Source organism: Rattus norvegicus, chromosome 6 (genome assembly GCF_036323735.1).
Source record: "Rattus norvegicus strain BN/NHsdMcwi chromosome 6, GRCr8, whole genome shotgun sequence".
Classification (NCBI taxonomy): domain Eukaryota; kingdom Metazoa; phylum Chordata; class Mammalia; order Rodentia; family Muridae; genus Rattus; species Rattus norvegicus.
Genome location: NC_086024.1, coordinates 138,639,868 through 138,656,703, shown reverse-complemented (window position 1 = coordinate 138,656,703; position 16,836 = coordinate 138,639,868). Strand labels below are relative to the sequence as shown.

The 16,836-nt window shown below is 40.8% G+C and overlaps 1 gene segment (V, D, J or C); it reads left to right on the top strand.

Moving 5' to 3' along the window:
- The first annotated feature begins 14,562 nt into the window (after positions 1-14,562).
- Positions 14,563-15,083, top strand: LOC134479161 (Ig heavy chain V region 914-like). The segment is given in 2 exon segments: positions 14,563-14,608; positions 14,719-15,083. Coding segments are annotated over 2 exon segments (411 nt in total).
- The last annotated feature ends 1,753 nt before the right edge of the window (positions 15,084-16,836 follow it).

Here is a 16,836-nt window from a genome sequence, read left to right as displayed (position 1 = left end):
CCTCCAGGAAAAGGTCAGGAGTGGATGGGAGTAATATGGACTGGTGGAAGCACAGAGTATAATTCAGCTCTCAAGTCCCGACTGAGCATCAGCAGGGACACCTCCAAGAGCCAAGTTTTCTTAAAAATGAACAGTCTGCAAACTGAAGACACAGCCATTTACTACTGTACCAGAGACACAGTGAGGGAAGGCCAGTGTGAACTTGCACAAAAACTTCCTACAGGGATTCTTAGGACCAGCAGGGGGCACTGAGGATCAACAAGTTCTTTCCAGGATCACTTCAGATTTTAGAAAGCTCTGGCTTATGATGTTTAAGCATGGGTTTTAATATTAAAGATATGGACTCTTCTTTCACCCATGGAAATTCTCTAGCACATACTCTTCAGTGTCATATTCTATTAAACTTCTTGTTTCTTCACACAATAGAAGAATTATTAAGTGGTTCTATAATCTAACAGTGTAAAATAAGAACAAATTATTGAGTTGATATTTATGAAGATGACTGAGTGAAACACTGTGGATGAGGAAAGCCAGTGAGATTTGGTAATGTATTGTTTCTCTCACTACAGCAGTTTTGGTAACATTTCTACTGCTTACTTAAATGATATTTGAAAACAATTGCATTCCTTTTCTCTAACATAAATTTTCTAGTCCACAATATAATGATGGCACAATTAGCACTCTAATACTAACAAATAGTATATTCTTTCCATACATAAGGAACATAATACATGGCTATTAACTGTGGCCAACATCCATACATATTATTATCGAGATTATCCTTTTCTTCTAATTGACTAGTCTTCCCATTCTACACTGTCTGAGCTACGATCTACTGTAAGGCTTTGGGCAGTGAGAGAAAATCTGATAGGGTTGAGTTAAGGCTAGCAACTAGGGATGGTAGGAGCTTTCCCTGTTCCTAGAACCAGGCCCTTTCACAGACCTGCATCCTTTCACATCCCCCTGCCCATAGGGATATTTGTAGCAGTCAGTCACTTAGAGGCAATAGCTCCAAGCACTTCCCCAGGTAAATGAGGCACCCCAAACATCTCAGACCAAGCCAATCTGAAGTACTCACTGTCAGACCCCAATCCATCCCAGAAAGGTATTTAAAGATCCTATCCAGAAGAAATAAAGGTGTGTGAGAATAACTTAGTCTTCTGAAAGATTCTGTAACAAGAGTTGTAACATCACCACCAAGAAAGAGAATTTGTCTCCTAAAATGCTGCCAGGAGCTCCCCTGCACTACGGTGTCCAGTGCAGCATCTTGGAACAACAGCAACTACAGTAGCATTGGAGACAGCAGCAGCAGAGGCCATGGAGCTCAAGGAGGCTGTTCCTCTTCCCTGCTCATGTACTTTCACCTGTGCTTGAGCATCTGACCTGGCTGGAAATCTCTGTGGAGATCCTCTAGTACACAGGCCCACAATCAGCCTGACTTAGTTTTACTTTCCCTCAGATCAGTTTGGGGGTTCCATTTGAGTAGTTCCATTTGAACAGGTTTTGTTCTCTTGGAGCTCCTGTACCTACTGACTTTTCCGAGTTGTAAGGGTTTCAGGCTTTCAGGAGAAGAAATCATGCTTGATACCTATGACATGTATGATTTCTGTTGATGTTATATGACCCTGAGTGCCCTGTAGAGATTCAAATGAAGTAGTCAGGACTCATCCTGCTACATCTCTCAAAGAGCCTGTCTCTCAACTGCCCTATCTCTGACTTCTCATTAACCATCAACGATGTAAACTGGGCCCTCCAGTCTCTAACAAAGGTTCTGCAGTAGATGTTAGCAATGTGAAGTAATGAAATCACATTATATAATTCAGATGTCACATGATAATCCTGAATCAGCATCATCAGGGAAACAACAAATAGTCAAGTTTTACTTGAAACTGAACAAAGTTCAAACTTAGGACACAGACATCTATCTCTTGGCTAGAGAAACACCGAGGGGACTTCAGTATGAACCTAAACAAAAAATCTCCTCTCTATGGAAAATGTTGTATCAAACAATTTGACAAAAGCTTGAAATGGCAAACACTACCTCTTTCTTTCATATGCAGAAAAATCATTAAATTTCAGGGGCTCTAGCTAAGATTCCATTTACATGCAGGCAAATTACTAAAACCAAAACCCACATGCTGACAAGGACTTGGAGCAAGAAGACACTCCATTGCAAGTGGGAGTGAAAACTAGTACAGCCTCTCAAATTAAATTTGGTTGTTTTTCAAAAATCTGGGAATACTTATAACTCAATACTGAGCTCTATCATCCCTGAGCATATAAACAAAGACGACCCACTATACCATAGGGACACTTGCTTAAGAATGTTCATAGCAGATTTATTCATAATATCCAGAAACTTGAAACAACATAAGTGTCCCTCCACTGAAGAAAGGATAGGAAATGTGAAACATCTAGACAGTGTAATAGTATTCCTATTAAAAACAAAAACCTCATGAAATTTCCAGGCAAATTATTGGAACTTGAGTATATCATGCTGAAAAGGTAATTCAGAACTATAAAGCACTTATGATATGTACTCATTAGTTTACACTAGTCATAATGTGCAGGACAATCATGCTACAATCTAAAAGCACAAGTAACTGGATAGTAAGTTAGTCTCTAGGGATGATGCATGGATCTCACTAAGAAGGGGAAATGAAATACTCAGTGGAGGTAGACAGAGAGAGGGAACTGGGTAGAGAGAAGAGATGAGAGGGCAGAGGATGCCAATCAGTTCTAGGGAGATAGAGGCAAGAGATGGCTGGGAATGAGAATTGAATTACGCACAGTAGTGTTGGGGGCATCTTTGTTTCCTAACTAGAGCTGTAGGACAGGAGAGTACATTGGAAGTCTATGACCTTAACCCCAGCTGAGATTCCTACCAGCCAGGATATATAGACTGAAGTGGCCACCTCTTGTACCATGACAGGACTTCAAAAGGAAGGATGTGGACTTCATTAACCCATAAAAATTGTCTTCCCATTGAGATTAACACAATTGTCTCCTGAGAGGTTTCCTCCAGCTGGATATTGGGGCAGATGCAAGGCCAAAAAGACTGGGCAACCAACAACAGAGCAAGCAGGAGACAGACCTAGACCCTCTACATATCTGAAACAAATACACAGCTTGGTCTTCATGTGTGTACCCTAAAAGGGGGAACAGTCTCTGTTATGGTCTCTACTATCATTGGATTCCTTTCCCCACACCCGAACTGCCTTGTTGAGCCTAGGTAGGAGAAGATGTGTTTAGTCCTGCAGAGAAAAAGAACCGCAGGGTTGGGTGTTATGCAAGGGTGACTCCTCTTACCAGAGGAGAAGGGGAAAGGACAATGTGGGGAGGGATTCCTAAGGTCAAGATTGGGAAGAGGGGATAAATGAGGCTGTGATTAAGATGTAAAGTGAAAATAAATAAATAAGCAAGTAAACAATCAAATAAATAATGCAGACAGGGATGCTTGTCTGTAGTAGAATAGAAGAGCCAACAGAATGGAGATGCCCTCAAAATTCTCTTCACTTAAATATATCATGTGATTAATTTTCTTTGAAAAATTGAAGTACACAGCAGTTGTTGTGTTTATAAAAAGATAAAAGGTGAGAAGAGGAATGTTTTGGTGGATGAATGGTAAGGTATAGGGTTAGGGGCTAACTCCTCAGGCACATACTGAGGCATTCTTTCCCTCTGAGGGACCAGCCTCAATAAGGTATAGTATAGAATAGACTTTGTTCAGGGCATGGGGAGGGGAGTAAAGAGGGTAGTAGGAAAAAGTCAGAGAGAGAGAGAGAGAGAGAGAGAGAGAGAGAGAGAGAGGGAGGGAGGGGGAGGGAGGGAGAGGGAGGGAGGGAGAGGGAGTGGGAGAGGGAGAGAAACGGAGATGGAGCAAGAGAGAGTGGAGAGGGCAAGCAGCCCCTTTTTGAGTGAGTCAGGCATACCTGGCTATTGTCAGGTAACTCTGGGGCAGAGCTTAGACAAAATGCTAAGAGTTGTCTTATTTTTCTTCTAAAGAACATTTTTACCACTTGTCTGAGATGTGAGTCTCCACAATAAAGAGAAGAGAGACATAGTATTCTCTTGGGCACACAACTTTCTGTCTTCTGTCCACCTCTAACTAACTGGGATCCTTCCTTTTAGTCAGAGAATGTGGACAGAAGAGGATTCATAAAGTCAACATCTCCAATAATAACAGAAATGGAATTTAAATTCTAAATGAAACAGTTCTGATAATCAATGATATTAGAACATTTAAAAATGAGTGAAAAGAAGTGTTGCCTGATTGGAGAGAAAGAGGTCCCTCTTCCTTATGAACATTAGCATGATTCTGTTCAAGTTTGGCATACAATATGCAGGATTCCATGGATTTTGAAATAGCAACCATGTGACCTAGAAATCTCCTGTATGGTTGTACAGTGATGACAGGTAGTGACATTTTCATTTGAAATATATTTTTGCATTTCGAAGTTCATTTCTTGATCTCACAGTCACACTGTCTCTCACTGCTAGAACTCTGTCAGGAGGCATGAGGTATGAAGTCATAGGAAGACACTCTTACTGAATGGTGCTTGTATCTCACATATACCTATGGTCCTCTTCCTACCTGATATTGTCATAGAACTAGTCCTTGAGGGACAGAAGTTACCTCAGTCAGATTGTTAAAGATAATTTACTGAGGTACTAGGTGAATTCAAGGATGTCTACTTACTAGCATGCATTTTATTGGTTTTATTTTATGAGTTTACATGTGGGAAAACATGATGAAACCACTATACTGCAAGAGAGAAAAACATTCATTGCTTTCCTGAAGTTCCTGTCAATATTCCCACATGTGATCATGTGACTCTATATACTGACAATCTTTATGTTTCTGGAAGAGTTCTCCTGACATTTTCCCCTGACCTAGGATAGAGGTTGATTGAAATTTTCTAATGGAAGAAAAAATTCCTTGTTTCTTTGTTTTCTAAACTCAAGATTTATTGCCTCATACCTTTGATTTCAGAAGGCCTGTGTCTTCAAGGGTTGGGAATACATGGTATGTAACATATTTGTATCCTACAAACTTGAATTATTAAAAGATTTTAACACATGCACTTCAGAAAAACAGTTATGGTAGTTTTTATCTTCCCCCAAGAGAAATCCTACAATTGTCATATAGCCCTATAAAAGTCAGTGAATGCCCTGGATCCTCTTCAGTAGCTGTACCAATAGTGGATCGTGAAATCTTCATTCAATGTCTGCTCAGTGTCTTCTACTTCTGTTCCTGGCCCCCATTTATTTAGGAATCCAGATCACATACAGACATTGTCAAACGTACCCCACTTATCCGACTAATCAAGGAAACAGCAAAATAAAAGACCTTGGTCTTGAGGGAGCGGCAGGACCCCTGCCAGAGACACCACAGGACCCTGAAGGAAACAGACTGGATAAACAGTTCTCTGCACCCAAATCCCGTGGGAGGGAGAGCTAAACCTTCAGAGAGGCAGACAAGCCTGGGAAACCAGAAGAGACTGCTCTCTGCACACACATCTCGGACGCCAGAGGAAAAAGCCAAAGACCATCTGAAACCCTGGTGCACTGAAGCTCCCGAAAGGGGCGGCACAGGTCTTCCTGGTTGCTCCTGCTGCAGAGAGCCCATGGGCAGCACCCCACGAGCGAACTTGAGCCTCGGGATCACAGGTAAGACCAACTTTTCTGCTGCAAGAAAGCTGCCTGGTGAGCTTGGGACACATGGAAGCAGAATTCCTCTAGGACCGGGCACGTTCTGTGTTTACCAGAAGTCCCACACCCTCGGATCCCGGCCCGCAGCCGCTCTCTGCTCCCAGACCCTGTGAGAGAGAGACCCAACCGCCTGGTCAGGTGGGCACTCCTGATGCTGCAGAGTGGAAGAGACCACCAACACTGCTCACCCCTGCCCACATCCCTAGCCCAAGAGGAAACTGTATAAGGCCTCTGGGCTCCCGTGGGGGAGGGCCCAGGAGCGGCAGGACCCCTGCCAGAGACAACGCCTGACCCTGAAGGAAACAAACCGGATAAACAGTTCTCTGCACACAAATCCCGTGGGAGGGAGAGCTAAACCTTCAGAGAGGCAGACAAGCCTGGGAAACCAGAAGAGACTGCTCTCTGCACACACATCTCGGACGCCAGAGGAAAAAGCCAAAGACCATCTGGAACCCTGGTGCACTGAAGCTCCCGGAAGGGGCAGCAAAGGTCTTCCTGGTTGCTGCCGCTGCAGAGAGCCCGTGGGCAGCACCCCACGAGCGAACTTGAGCCTCGGGACCACAGGTAAGACCAACTTTTCTGCTGCAAGAAAGCTGCCTGGTGAACTCAAGACACAGGCCCACAGGAACAGCTGAAGACCTGTAGAGAGGAAAAACTACACGCCCGAAAGCAGAACACTCTGTTCCCATAACTGGCTGAAAGAAAACAGGAAAACAGGACTACAGCACTCCTGACACACAGGCTTATAGGAGAGTCTAGCCACTGTCAGAAATAGCAGAACAAAGTAACACTAGAGATAATCTGATGGCGAGAGGCAAGCACAGGAACCCAAGCAACAGAAACCAAGACTACTTGGCATCATCGGAGCCCAATTCTCCCACCAAAACAAACATGGAATATCCAAACACACCAGAAAAGCAAGATCTAGTTTCAAAATCATATTTGATCATGATGCTGGAGGACTTCAAGAAAGATGTGAAGAACTCCCTTAGGGAAACACAGGAAAACATTAATAAACAAGTAGAAGCATACAGAGAGGAATCGCAAAAATCCCTGAAAGAATTCCAGGAAAACACAATCAAACAGTTGAAGGAATTAAAAATGGAAATAGAAGCAATCAATAAAGAACACATGGAAACAACCCTGGATATAGAAAACCAAAAGAAGAGACAAGGAGCTGTAGATACAAGCTTCACCAACAGAATAGAAGAGATGGAAGAGAGAATCTCAGGAGCAGAAAATTCCATAGAAATCATTGACTCAACTGTCAAAGATAATGTAAAGCGGAAAAAGCTACTGGTCCAAAACATACAGGAAATCCAGGACTCAATGAGAAGATCAAACCTAAGGATAATAGGTATAGAAGAGAGTGAAGACTCCCAGCTCAAAGGACCAGTAAATATCTTCAACAAAATCATAGAAGAAAACTTCCCTAATCTAAAAAAAGAGATACCCATAGGCATACAAGAAGCCTACAGAACTCCAAATAGATTGGACCAGAAAAGAAACACCTCCCGTCACATAATAGTCAAAACACCAAACGCACAAAATAAAGAAAGAATATTAAAAGCAGTAAGGGAAAAAGGTCAAGTAACATATAAAGACAGACCTATCAGAATCACACCAGACTTCTCGCCAGAAACTATGAAGGCCAGAAGATCCTGGACTGATGTCATACAGACCCTAAGAGAACACAAATGCCAGCCCAGGTTACTGTATCCTGCAAAACTCTCAATTAACAGATATGGAGAAACCAAGATATTCCATGACAAAACCAAATTTACACAATATCTTTCTACAAATCCAGTGCTACAAAGGATAATAAATGGTAAAGCCCAACATAAGGAGGCAAGCTATAACCTAGAAGAAGCAAGAAACTAATCGTCTTGGCAACAAAACAAAGAGAATGAAAGCACACAAACATAACCTCACATCCAAATATGAATATAACAGGAAGCAATAATCACTATTCCTTAATATCTCTCAACATCAATGGCCTCAACTCCCCAATAAAAAGACATAGATTAACAAAATGGATACGCAACGAGGACCCTGCATTCTGCTGCCTACAGGAAACACACCTCAGAGACAAAGACAGACATTACCTCAGAGTGAAAGGCTGGAAAACAATTTTCCAAGCAAATGGTCAGAAGAAGCAAGCTGGAGTAGCCATTCTAATATCAAATAAAATCAATTTTCAATTAAAAGTCATCAAAAAAGATAAGGAAGGACACTTCATATTCATCAAAGGAAAAATCCACCAAGACGAACTCTCAATCCTAAATATCTATGCCCCAAATACAAGGGCACCTACATACATAAAAGAAACCTTACTAAAGCTCAAAACACACATTGCACCTCACACAATAATAGTGGGAGATTTCAACACCCCACTCTCATCAATGGACAGATCATGGAAACAGAAATTGAACAGAGATGTAGACAGACTAAGAGAAGTCATGAGCCAAATGGACTTAACGGATATTTATAGAACATTCTATCCTAAAGCAAAAGGATACACCTTCTTCTCAGCTCCTCATGGTACTTTCTCCAAAATTGACCATATAATTGGTCAAAAAACGGGCCTCAACAGGTACAGAAAGATAGAAATAATCCCATGCGTGCTATCGGACCACCACGGCCTAAAACTGGTCTTCAATAACAATCAAGGAAGAATGCCCACATATACTTGGAAATTGAACAATGCTCTACTCAATGATAACCTGGTCAAGGAAGAAATAAAGAAAGAAATTAAAAACTTTTTAGAATTTAATGAAAATGAAGGTACAACATACCCAAACTTATGGGACACAATGAAAGCTGTGCTAAGAGGAAAACTCATAGCGCTGAGTGCCTGCAGAAAGAAACAGGAAAGAGCATATGTCAGCAGCTTGACAGCACACCTAAAAGCTCTAGAACAAAAAGAAGCACATACACCCAGGAGGAGTAGAAGGCAGGAAATAATCAAACTCAGAGCTGAAATCAACCAAGTAGAAACAAAAAGGACTATAGAAAGAATCAACAGAACCAAAAGTTGGTTCTTTGAGAAAATCAACAAGATAGATAAACCCTTAGTCAGACTAACAAGAGGACACAGAGAGTGCGTCCAAATTAACAAAATTAGAAATGAAAGGGAGACATAACAACAGATTCAGAGGAAATTCAAAAAATCATCAGATCTTACTATAAAAACCTATATTCAACAAAACTTGAAAATCTTCAGGAAATGGATAATTTCCTAGACAGATACCAGGTACCGAAGTTAAATCAGGAACAGATAAACCAGTTAAACAACCCCATAACTCCTAAGGAAATAGAAGCAGTCATTAAAGGTCTCCCAACCAAAAAGAGCCCAGATCCAGACGGGTTTAGTGCAGAGTTCTACCAAACCTTCATAGAAGACCTCATACCAATATTATCCAAACTATTCCACAAAATTGAAACAGATGGATCACTACCGAATACCTTCTACGAAGCCACAATTACTCTTATACCTAAACCACACGAAGACACAACAAAGAAAGAGAACTTCAGACCAATTTCCCTTATGAATATCGATGCAAAAATACTCAACAAAATTCTGGCAAACCGAATCCAAGAGCACATCAAAACAATCATCCACCATGACCAAGTAGGCTTCATCCCAGGCATGCAGGGATGGTTTAATATACGGAAAACCATCAACGTGATCCATTATATAAACAACCTGAAAGAACAAAACCACATGATCATTTCATTAGACGCTGAGAAAGCATTTGACAAAATTCAACACCCCTTCATGATAAAAGTCCTGGAGAGAATAGGAATTCAAGGCCCATACCTGAACATAGTAAAAGCCATATACAGCAAACCAGTTGCTAACACTAAACTAAATGGAGAGAAACTTGAAGCAATCCCACTAAAATCAGGGACTAGACAAGGCTGCCCACTCTCTCCCTACTTATTCAATATAGTTCTTGAAGTTCTAGCCAGAACAATCAGACAACAAAAGGAGGTCAAGGGGATACAGATCGGAAAAGAAGAAGTCAAAATATCACTGTTTGCAGATGATATGATAGTGTATTTAAGTGATCCCAAAAGTTCCACCAGAGAACTACTAAAGCTGATAAACAACTTCAGCAAAGTGGCTGTGTATAAAATTAACTCAAATAAATCAGTAGCCTTCCTCTATACAAAAGAGAAACAAGCCGAGAAAGAAATTAGGGAAATGACACCCTTCATAATAGACCCAAATAATATAAAGTACCTCGGTGTGACTTTAACCAAGCAAGTAAAAGATCTGTACAATAAGAACTACAAGACACTGAAGAAGGAAATTGAAGAAGACCTCAGAAGATGGAAAGATCTCCCATGCTCATGGATTGGCAGGATTAATATAGTAAAAATGGCCATTTTACCAAAAGCAATCTACAGATTCAATGCAATCCCCATCAAAATACCAATCCAATTCTTCAAAGAGTTAGACAGAACAATTTGCAAATTCATCTGGAATAACAAAAATCCCAGGATAGCTAAAGCTATCCTCAACAATAAAAGGACTTCAGGGGGAATCACTATCCCTGAACTCGAGCAGTATTACAGAGCAATAGTGATAAAAACTGCATGGTATTGGTACAGAGACTGACAGATAGACCAATGGAATAGAATTGAAGACCCAGAAATGAACCCACACACCTATGGTCACTTGATTTTTGACAAAGGAGCCAAAACCATCAAATGGAAAAAAGATAGCATTTTCAGCAAATGGTGCTGGTTCAACTGGAGGTCAACATGTAGAAGAATGCAGATCGATCCATGCTTATCACCCTGTACAAAGCTTAAGTCCAAGTGGATCAAGGACCTCCACATCAAAGCAGACACACTCAAACTAATAGAAGAAAAACTAGGGAAGCATCTGGAACACATGGGCACTGGAAAAAATTTCCTAAACAAAACAGCAATGGCTTACGCTCTAAGATCAAGAATCAACAAATGGGATCTCATAAAACTACAAAGCTTCTGTAAGGCAAAGGACACAGTGGTTAGGACAAAACAGCAACCAACAGAGTGGGAAAAGTTCTTTACCAATCCTACAACAGATAGAGGCCTTATATCCAAAATATACAAATAACTCAAGAAGTTAGACCGCAGGGAAACAAATAACCCTATTAAAAATGGGGTGCAGAGCTAAACAAAGAAATCACAGCTGAGGAATGCCGAATGGCTGAGAAACACCTAAAGAAATGTTCAACATCTTTAGTCATAAGGGAAATGCAAATCAAAACAACCCTGAGATTTCACCTCACACCAGTGAGAATGGCTAAAATCAAAAACTCAGGGGACAACAGATGCTGGCGAGGATGTGGAGGAAGAGGATCACTCCTCCATTGTTGGTGGGATTGCAAACTGGTACAACCATTCTGGAAATCAGTCTGGAGAATCCTCAGAAAATTGGACATTGAACTGCCTGAGGATCCAGCTATACCTCTCTTGGGCATATACCCAAAAGATGCCCCAACATATAAAAAAGACACGTGCTCCACTATGTTCATTGCAGCCTTATTTATAATAGCCAGAAGCTGGAAAGAACCCAGATGCCCTTCAACAGAGGAATGGATACAGAAAATGTGGTACATCTACACAATGGAATATTACTCAGCTATCAAAAACAACGAGTTTATGAAATTCGTAGGCAAATGGTTGGAACTGGAAAACATCATCCTGAGTGAGCTAACCCAATCACAGAAAGACATACATGGTATGCACTCTTTGATAAGTGGCTATTAGCCCAAATGCTTGAATTACCCTAGATGCCTAGAGCAAATGAAACTCAAGACGGATGATCAAAATGTGAATGCTTCACTCCTTCTTTAAAAGGGGAACAAGAATACCCTTGGCAGGGAAGAGAGAGGCAAAGATTAAAACAGAGACTGAAGGAACACCCATTCAGAGTCTGCCCCACATATGGCCCATACATATATAGCCACCCAATTAGACAAGATGGATGAAGCAAAGAAGTGCAGACCGACAGGAGCCGGATGTAAATCGCTCCTAAGAGACACAGCCAGAATACAGCAAATACAGAGGCGAATGCCAGCAGCAAACCACTGAACTGAGAATAGGACCCCCGTTGAAGGAATCAGAGAAAGAACTGGAAGAGCTTGAAGGGGCTCGAGACTCCATATGTACAACAATGCCAAGCAACCAGAGCTTCCAGGGACTAAGCCCCTACCCAAAGACTATACATGGACTGACCCTGGACTCTGACCTCATAGGTAGCAATGCATATCCTAGTAAGAGCACCAGTGGAAGGGGAAGCCCTGGGTCCTGCTAAGACTGAACCCCCAGTGAACTAGACTGGTGGGGGGAGGGCGGCAATGGGGGGAGAGTTGGGAGGGGAACACCCATAAGGAAGGGGAGGGGGGAGGGGGATGTTTGCCCGGATACCAGGAAAGGGAATAACACTTGAAATGTATATAAGAAATACTCAAGTTAATAAAAAAAATATATCGAAATAAACAAAAAAAATAAAGACAAATGTAGAAAATAAAAATAATCAAATTATAATTATGATACAAAAAATAAAGTTGTTAGAAATGTCTTTAGTAAGAAAAAAAAAAGACCTTGGTCTTTATCTCCCCGCACTTTTTCTCTAAGACTCTCACATAGCCCCATGTACCACAGCCACACATGCCAAAGCTGCACATACCACACCCCCAATATTCTGTACCTTATTTCACAACCCTTCTCTGTTTAGAGTATCTGTAGTTATGTTTTCACCGTTCAGGGACCCTTCACTTGCCCCTTGGGTTAAGAAAATCCAAGAGGTAAATTGGCACCTCCTCCTGGTTCCTATCCTGTTCTCCAAAACAAGCAATGAACCCAACTACTACCTACACCTCTTACACTGGTTCATTATTCTTTCCTTGGCATGTTCACAAAAACCATATACAACCTCAGCTCTCTGTACCTCTTTTTCAGACACCTGTCTTTCCTCTCTCTCTCTCTCTCTCTCTCTCTCTCTCTCTCGCTCTCTCTCTCTCTCTCTCTCTCTCTCCCCATGTTTGTATATGTGCAACTGCAATGTTGGTTCTATTATCATGGTTTAAAACTGCTCCTTGAAATATGGTGTAGTAAAATTTAAAAAAGAAAAAAGAAAACTTTCTTTACCATTGCCTTTATTGAGGGTTGCCTTACGTATCCACCCTTACATTTTGCAGCATATACCTTAACATTTTCTTTGGGGATTCATTGTCTTTAGACAATTCAGCCATCTAGTAGGCACCTTTTTCCTAAGTTCTGAAGAATTGTATACTCCACATGTATAAGTTTAATATGTTTATGTCTCTATCCTATTTTCCCCTTCAACATCCCCATATCTTTGCCAACAACATATCTCAACTCAACGACTCTCCACATCATGGCATTTTTATCCCAAAAATGCTGCCCATATGTGCATGTTTGTAAAGGCAAGCATTGCAGCATAGAAAATCGACCAATGACCACATTGTGTTCTTCTCCATGAAATCTATATAAAGCAGTGCCTCACTAAGACAAAAGACCTGGAAAATACTTACAAAGTCTATATTAGGTTATGATTGGCTTGGTTTCAAGTGTGGCTTACACAGAAAACAGCCATCATCAGTGCATGGATTGGATAGGCAGGTCCTGTTCACAAGACATTATTTCACAGTACTCAACCCCAAGTTTCACATGTTTAATTTTCTCTAAGTCCTCTTAATTCATGCTTGAGCCTTGGAGGAATTTAAATGTGCCTGTAAAATATTACCTCAAACAGTAAAACAAAGCCTTGAGAAGACAAAAACAGCCTGTTTCATACGCAAAACATTCTTTGGGTGCCTGCAGTTGTGAATTCTATTTTGTAGCATTAGGAACTAGAAACGTAAGAAAGGGCCACAGCTTATGCATAGGTCACGGATGACCAAGGACAAGGGAATACTGGTGATGTGAAAGCAAAATTGAAGTGTGGTACGTGGAACCGAATTGGGATGACTGAAACAAGAGAAATGATTAAATATGAAAAAGGCACCGTAAAAGATAATTAAAAGCCACAGGTATATGGAGTATTCTAACTGGAGAAAATAAAAACTATATAAAACAGTCACATGTTAAATGGTATACACAGGCAGAGAGAAAATGTTGGAGGGGGGACTTTAAAGGAATAAATTAATAACTTCAGAATGAAAAATGAGTGAGTTTGTTGCAAATATGCATCTGTCTCCATGACCAATTTTGAATCTTAGACAATCTCCACAATGTCTAATTTAGAAATATATATAAAATCTAAGGACAGTATTCTCTGATGAAGAAGTAACTTTTAGAAAAAACCCCAGTGTTCTTGTCACAAAAACGAGTTCTGCTACCATAACTTTACAGGAGTAACTGTCTCCAAAAAACACAATTGGGAGAAGCCATGTCCTGCTCAGGTATTGGAAAAGACTGAGTACATATGTAGAAACACAAGTATGTATGGCGCTGTTTAATTACATATTTATACTAAAGACTCCTGACTGTGAATACAAAACTTCTGTGCACAAGGGCAAAAGAAAACTAAATGTAATATGGTGAATATTTACCAAAAAAAAATGTGACTATGAAACCACAACACTTAGTCAAACTCTGTAACTGACATCCATATCTTTGATGTCATATATCTGCTATGAGCACTGTTTTCAGCTCAGGTGTAACTCCATAGCATGTTTTAGCAGAAAGATATGCAAATAATTCTTCTCTATGCCCATGAAAACCAGCCTGTCCTGACCCTGCAGCTCTGACGGAGGAGCCCAGTCCTGGACTCTGAGGTTCTCCCACTCAGTAATCAGTACTGCAGCACTGCACAGACTCCTCACCATGGACATCAGGCTCAGCTTGGCTTTCCTTGTCCTTTTAATAAAAGGTAATTGATAAAAGTGTGATTATCTCTGTTTTGTGCACATGAGAATAAGAAAGTGTATTTTGTTTTGTTGTGTTAGTGATGGTTGTCTAACCAGTATTCTCTGTTTGCAGGTGTCCAGTGTGAGGTGCAGCTGGTGGAGTCTGGGGGAGGCTTAGTGCAGCCTGGAAGGTCCCTGAAACTCTCCTGTGCAGCCTCAGGATTCACTTTCAGTAACTATGGCATGGCCTGGGTCCGCCAGGCTCCAACGAAGGGTCTGGAGTGGGTCGCATCCATTAGTACTGGTGGTGGTAACACTTACTATCGAGACTCCGTGAAGGGCCGATTCACTATCTCCAGAGATAATGCAAAAAACACCCAATACCTGCAAATGGACAGTCTGAGGTCTGAGGACACGGCCACTTATTACTGTGCAAGACACACAGTGAGTGAATGTTACTGTGAGCTTAAACACAAACCTCTTGCAGGCTATTATTGACCAGCAGGTGGCACAAGGAGCACAGAAAGCATGGAGTTATTGAGTGTTAGTTTATGTAGAAAGACCTGGAAGAAAGTAAGGCTGGGACCCCTTAGTGTCGAGGTTGCCTCTCTACAAGGATTCTCTCTCCAAGTTATCTTGTATTAACCCTTGAAGTAGACAAAAGTTTATTTGATTTTCAGTTTTCCTGTTTAATATGTGCTTTGTATTCATTGTATTCATTTATTTATATGTTATGGAGTTTTATTTTGTTTTTTTTTTTTTGGTCTCTGTTTGCCTCTCTGTCTCTTCAAGGCTCTGTTCATGTATTTCTGATGCTTCTCTCTCTCTCTCTCTCTCTCTCTCTCTCTCTCTCTCTCTCTCTCTCTCTCTGTGTGTGTGTGTGTGTGTGTGTGTGTTTGTTGAGATGTTGAGATGTCTTTTTCTATCCATCTACACAATAACATTGAAATAAAGTCCATCACTAAGCCTGTATTTCATCACTAGACATGGATCACAGTATATTGCTAGACTGCTTGGTTGCAGAGTCCCAATATCACACTGTCTTCACATCTGAGAAGTAGGCTTTCTGATTGGCTTACTACAAAACTGAACTATTTTGTAGTTATAGAGACTAAACACAAATCTTCCTGCTGCTGTGGTGATAACTTAAAGCACAAAATTATACCTATACTCCCAATAAAGGTGACTTTCAATGTAGGATAAACTGTGACTTGAACAAAAGGCAGAACATCACGTTAAGAAGACAAGAATCTGTTTGAGGACCCTGGTTCAGATCCCCAAAAACTAAGGATCACATGAGAGTGTGGAAATATAGACTCACGGCAGAGAGTCCGTAAAAATCCTTTCACAGTACACTATGTGGTCTTCAAGATAGAGTCAACATGGGAAACAAACAGGGCCTGTGACACATGAAGAAGTTGACTTTGTGTCTCTCCATAAATATCACAAATATCATATGACACGGAACGAACTCAGACCCAACTTGCGGTGTCAGTAATAAAAATCTGTGTGAGGCACCAGAATTGAGACATGAGGTCAATGTAAATAATAATACTTACTGAGCTTCAGAAAGTTCTACACAGGTCCTATTCCACCCAAAGTGTAACATTTCTTAGTTCTTTTCTGTACTTGTTATGGTTTAGTTTGTATAGTTCACCAAGAATTTAACAGAACAGATAATTTTTGTGTTTAACACATTAATCTACTCTCCTTCCCTCAGGTTTCTAAGGTTTTCTTTTATGCTATTGTCCAAGAAACATGATGTAAATGATGATTGGTTCATTCTGAGTTGGTTTTCCTCATCAGAATCTAAATATAACATAATTGTCAATGGCATTCTGGTCATATGCTTGGTGTCACCATAAAAGAAAAGTAGGTTCTGTGGTGATACCATCCTGAAACATTAGATCGCCAAGAGAGTAGGAAAGTATTAGACACCAGGGAATGATTATTGTTCAAAACATGAGGTAATTTGGGAAACTTATAATTTTCAGAATGTCATTGAGTTCTAATGCTTGTGATAATGGCATAGCTGGGAATGCAACACATAGGTTTCCTGTGAGTTTTGTAGAAATAAAAGTAATAGTCTCTATTTCCTGGTTTACCAAATTAGCATAGCCTAGAAGAGGCTGTCAGGTACCAGCACAGGTGCCTCAACAGAATGATTCTACATTCTCTGTCCTGCTCTGCCACCATCAATTCCATTCACCTGTGTGATGACGCTTTCTGAAAGGGAGATGAGGCTTTAACA